This window comes from Eimeria necatrix, genomic scaffold, assembly GCF_000499385.1.
Source record: "Eimeria necatrix Houghton genomic scaffold, Enh_scaff576, whole genome shotgun sequence".
Taxonomy (NCBI): domain Eukaryota; phylum Apicomplexa; class Conoidasida; order Eucoccidiorida; family Eimeriidae; genus Eimeria; species Eimeria necatrix.
The window spans coordinates 17,202-22,606 of record NW_013651694.1 but is presented as its reverse complement, the minus strand read 5'-3'; the positions used below and the strand labels follow the sequence as shown (position 1 = coordinate 22,606).

Here is a 5,405-nt window from a genome sequence, read left to right as displayed (position 1 = left end):
CTAAACCCTAAACCCTAAACCCTAAACCCTAAACCCTAAACCCTAAACCCTAAACCCTAACCGAGGTGGCCGAGGGCCTGGCAAATGGCGCATCTGCGTTGGTCGAGGTCGCTGTAGTTGACTCCATTGACAAGCGCAAGTTGTTCAAGTCCTCTTCTTTTGAACTCCTCATGAGCCGGATGCAAAGGGTCCAGCAGCGGCTCCACCAGCGCCACCGCGCGCTGTACGTACACCCCAACGCGCTGCTGCTGCTGCTGCTGCTGCTGCTGCTGCTGCTGCTGCTGCTGCTGCTGGTGCTGCTGGTGGTGGTGGTGTTGTTGTTCTGTGTGGACTCAGTGAAGGAGTGGAGGGGGGGCGCTGAAGCTAAGTCTGCGCAGCTAGAAGCTAGGGCTCGCGCTCTAGGGTTTAGGGTTTAGGGTTTAGGGTTTAGGGTTTAGGGTTACCTCTACGGCCTCGTCTGTGTCTCCCATAATGTGCACATGCATGGGCATGCTGGCCTCTTCGTCAGTTTGGTGGTCTCTCTTTCCTTCTTTCTGTTCAAATCCAAACAAATCCAATTCAATTTAATCCATTTAAACCCTTTCTAAACCCTTTCTAAACCCTTTCTAAACCCTCTAAACCCTTTCTAAACCCTCTAAACCCTTTCTAAACCCTCTCAAAACCCTCAAAACCCTTTTTAAACCCTTTCTAAACCATCTCAAAATCCTCAAAACCCTTTCAAAACCAAAACCCTCTCTAGACCCTTTCAAAACCCTTTCAAAACCCTCTCTAGACCCTTTCAAAACCCTTTCAAAACCCCTTCAAAACCCTAACAAAGGCTAGGGTTTAGGGTTTAGATATTGTTTCATTTTGATTTATTTATTTGAATTTATTTTTGCGGAAATTAAAAATGGAAATCTGCAAGTGCGGCGATGCAGCTTCTACACGGTAGAAGTAAATGGAACAAAAACAAACAAGCCGCCAGCAACAAAATAAATAAATAAATAAATAAATAAATAAATAAATAAATAAATAAATAAATAAATAAATAATAAATAAATAAATAAAAGTTGAATCTGAATTTTGCAGAAGTGCTGAATGCGGAAGCGCCGAGGAGTGCAAACGGGAGAGAACAACTGAGGCTTAAAACCAGAATTAAAAACAGGAAAATGAAATAAAATAAATAAATTAAATTAAATTAAATTAAATTAAATTAAATTAAATTAATTAATTTAATTAAATTAATTAAATTAATTAAATTAATTGAATTAATTGAATTAATTCCAACAAACCTGAGTGCCTCTCCCTCGCACTGAAATGGTGCAGCCGCTCTCCGCCTCCAGCCGCTTGTGGTTGCAGCCGCGGGGGCCGATGATAATGCCCATGAAGTTGTAGTCTGGGTACTGCAAAAACAAATAAATAAATAAATAAATAAATAAATAAATAAATAAATAAATAAATAAATAAATAAATATAAATAAATAAATAAATGAATAAATAAATAAATGTGATAAAGGCGTAGCTGCAGTGGTAATTGTGGGGGGAGAAACGGCGAATTCGTTGGAAAAGAAACGCTCGAAACGCCGCTGCTGCAGCCGCTGCTGCAGCAGCAGCAGCAGCAGCAGCAGCAGCAAACCAGGATCACCCCTCCCCCTCTCCCCCCCCAGCAGCAGCAAACCAGCAGCAAACCAGCAGCAAAGCAGCAGCAAACCAGCAGCAAAGCAGCAGCAAACCAGCAGCAGCAGCAGCAGCAGCAGCAGCAGGAGGAGTGGCGGACCTTCTCATGGGGGAATTCGATTCTGCGGACTTTCTTGGCGGGCCTGAAGTCGGGGGGCGGGACGAAGCCCTTGAGGGAGTTGAGCATGAACTCGAGGAGGCTCTGCTGCTCGGCCAGCATGGCGGCGCGGGCGCGGGCCTCGCGGGTGTTGACGCGGCCGCCGTTTTTGTCGTAAACTGGCGGCGGAGAGGCCGGCCGGATGTCAGCGTCTCCGAGTTCGAGTCGGCTTTGCAAGAGCTTTCTGTGGAGCTCTTCGAGCCGCTGTTCCCGCAGAAAACGGTCCACCTGCAGCGGCGTCATCCCGATCGGCAGGTCCACGAACGGAGGCGGCAAAAACGGCTTGTCCTGCGTCCAAACGCGCGATCTCGCGGATTATTAAACTCCAAATTCATTTTTAATTTCATTTTCCGCTTTTATTTCAACTTTCCACCGCTCAAACTCGCGGATTCCCGCGCTTCCCACCCGCGCTCTTCGGGTGTATCCGCAGCTCCGCAAGCGCGCGCGCACCAGTTCAACTTGCACGCAACTCTTCAAATCAATTCTTTGTTCAAATTTATTCTTTTGTTTAAATTAATTCTTTTGTTCAAATTAATTCTTTTCTGCAAATTTATTCTTTATTTAAAATTTTATTTATTTTAAACGCGTGTTTTTGCAATCCACCAACTGACACCGCGGCCACTGACAGAAACCGAGGGCTCAGTGGCCGCGGAATCGCCAACTATTTCAAAATTTAATCAAAAATTGCCAGTTTTAATCAATTTAAACCAATTGGAATCAATTTAAATCAATTTAAATCAACTAAAACTAATTAAAATCAATTAAAATTGATTAAAATCAATTAAAATTGATTAGAATTAGTTAAAATGGATTAAAATTGATTGAAATTTAAAAGATAAGTGAAAATAGAGGAAAAAGGGGAAAACGAAAACAACTGGCAGTGGGGAAGATAAACGACAACACAAAAGAGTAAAAGAATAAAAACAAAAAAAAGAATAAAAACAAAAAAAAAGATAAAACTGAGAGAGGGCAAAGACCCAAAAGACACAAACGAGCAGTTAATGGCATTAATGGCATTAATGGCATTAAAATGGCATTAAAATGGCATTAAAATGGAATCAAAATGGCATTAAAATGGCATTAAAATGGCATTAAAATGGAATTAAAATGGCACTAAAATGGCACTAAAATGGCACTAAAATGGCACAAAAGTGGCATTATTAACACAGCACGAACGGCATTAACGCTATTAATGGCATTAATGGCATAAATGGCACTAAAACTTGGCCTCAAATGGCATTAAATGGCATTCTAAATGGCCTAAAATGGCATTAAATGGCATTCTAAATGGCATTAATGGCATTAATGGCATAAATGGCATTAAATGGCATTCTAAATGGTCTAAAATGGCATTAAATGGCCTTCTAAATGGCTTAAATGGCCTTCTAAATGGTCAAAATGGCATTAAATGGCATTCTAAATTCCATTAAATGGCATTCTAAATGCATTAATGGCATTAATGGCATTAAATGGCATTATAAATGGCCTAAAATGGCATTAAATGGCCTTAAATGGCCTTCTAAATGGCTTAAATGGCCTTCTAAATTCCATTAAATGGCAGAAAAAGTTGCTAAAATGAGTTACCGTTTCGGAGCCCCAGCGGCTGCCCTCGGGCGCTTTCTTTCTTTCCCAGCGCGACTTCCGGCCTTTCTCTTTGTGGCTGAGCGCCGCCTCGAGCGGCACCAGCGCCATCAGCTGCTCCATCGACATTTTGCTGCTGCTGCTGCTGCTGCTGCTGCTGCTGCTGCTGCTGCTGCTGCTGCTGCTGCTGCTGCGGGTGCAGCGGGTGCAGCGGTGCGGGAGGCGCGGAGGAGGCGCTCGCAGCGCGACGGGGGAGAGAGGCTGCTGCTGCCCCAACAACCGCTGCTGCTGCTGCTGCTGCTGCTGCTGCTGCTGCTGCTGCTGCTGCGAGGGCGGCGGGTGCTGCTGCTGCTGCTGCGGCCGCGGCGCAGCGGCTGCCCAGCTGGAGTGTACAGACACCCGAAGAAGAAGCAGCAGCAAAAAAGAAAAGCGAAAAGAGGAAAAGAGAACTCCGAGAGAGCCCCGAGGGGCCCCTCACTGCAGCAGCAACAAACCCTCTTGTGCTTGCTGAGGCGCTGCTGCTGCTGCTGCTGCAGCAGCCGGCGTTCGCAGTTTCCGCAGTTAAGGGCCTTCAGGAGGAGAAGCAAAAAGAAAATGCCAAAGAGAAGAAACGGGAAATGCGAGAACTCAAAGAGGAGCCCCAGGGCCCCAGCAGCAGCAGCAGCAGCAGCTGCTGCTGCTGCTGCTGCTGCTCTTCTGCAGCAAACGGGGCCCGCGCGGGCACTCAGGAAGACCCTGGGGGGATTTCGCAGCGAAATAAAAAGCCTTTTGGGGCCTCTTGAACGCAACTGTGGCCCTGGGGGCCCCCCTTTCCCCCTCGAAGCTGCATGCAGCGCCTGCGCGGCGCTTTTGAGAGCTGCTGGCGGCAACTTGAACTCCAAATTCGAAAAACTTTTCAAATTCTTTTTAATTTTTAAAAATGTGACGCTGGAGGGCGGCGGGGTTGGCGGCGGCGGCAGTTGGGGTGTACGTACAGCTCGGGCGGCGGCGCCGCCGGAACCGCCGCGTCAGTGGCGGCCGATCTCGGCTCAAAACAATTCTTTTTGCGTCCCCGTTTCGTTTTTTGCAATTAAAATTGTTTTTCTTCTTCAAAAGGAGTCCATGGAGCCGCTCGGGGGCCCCGGGGAAGCCCCGGAGGCGGAACTTGAATTCCTCCGTTTCGGGTGTCTGCGCAGCTTCCGCTGCGGCGCCAGCTCCGTCAACTCCCTCCTCTTCTTCGGAGATGCAGATCATCTTCTAGCTGGCGCTTCGGACAAAACTATTTACCTTTTGGGCGCGCAGCACGGAGTGCTGCATGAGTACAAGGGCAAGCAGCTGCTGCTGCTGCTGCTGCTGCTGCTGTTGCTGCTGCTGCTGCTGCAGGTTGCTGCTGTTGCGGCTGCGCAGCAGCGGAGGGCCCCCTGTGCTGCAGCAGCAGGTCGCTGCTGCGGGTGTGCAGCAGCAGAGTGCCCCTTGCTGCTGCGGCTGCGCAGCAGCAGGGTGCCCCCTGCTGCAGCAGCAAGTTGCTGCTGCCGCTGCGCTGCAGCAGAGTGGCAGCAAGTTGCTGCTGCACTGCTTTTGGTTTGCTGCAGGAGAACACACGGGAGTTGTGGCCTGCGTTGGCGCCCATGATGAACTGACGCATCTTTTTCTTTCGGGAGGCCTTGACAGAAGAGGTCAGCTGCAGGGTTTAGGGTTTAGGGTTTAGGGTTTAGGGTTTAGGGTTTAGGGTTTGGGGTTTGGGGGTTAGTTTTTGCTGCAGGCATTCTATGGGATGTGACCACTGGTCTCGCTCTTCGGCAGTTCCCGAGGACTGGTGAGTCTGAGCTGCTGCCACAGCAACGCCACTACAGCAGCAGCACAAGCAGCAGCAGCAGCAGCAGCAGCAGCAGCAGCAGTGCACTGCAGCAAACAGCAGAAAGTGTAGCGAAAGAGTAGCGCACAAGCGTTTTTTGTGGCGGCGGCGGAGTCGCCCAAGACACCAGCAGCAGCAGCAGCAGCAGCAGCAGCAGCAGCAGCAGCAGCAGCAGCA

General features: G+C 48.6%; 2 protein-coding genes across 2 annotated transcripts in view; one reads left to right on the top strand and one right to left on the bottom strand.

Annotated features, from left to right (window-relative positions):
* Nucleotides 1-3,310: 3,310 nt before the first annotated feature.
* Nucleotides 3,311-3,523, bottom strand: ENH_00086450 (zinc knuckle domain-containing protein, putative; the record flags this gene model as incomplete). Its single annotated transcript, XM_013577256.1, has 1 exon — nucleotides 3,311-3,523. One exon carries the CDS (start codon nucleotides 3,521-3,523, stop codon nucleotides 3,311-3,313), a length of 213 nt encoding a protein of 70 aa, XP_013432710.1.
* Nucleotides 3,524-4,495: 972 nt separating this feature from the next.
* The window catches only part of ENH_00063830 (hypothetical protein, conserved), a gene marked incomplete at both ends in the record, with an annotated part of 3,062 nt that continues 2,152 nt past the window's right edge, over nucleotides 4,496-5,405 (top strand). The window contains 2 exons of the mRNA XM_013577255.1: nucleotides 4,496-4,923; nucleotides 5,136-5,189. Coding sequence (XP_013432709.1) covers nucleotides 4,496-4,923; nucleotides 5,136-5,189 — 482 coding nt within the window. The remainder of the gene's footprint in view (nucleotides 4,924-5,135; nucleotides 5,190-5,405) is intronic.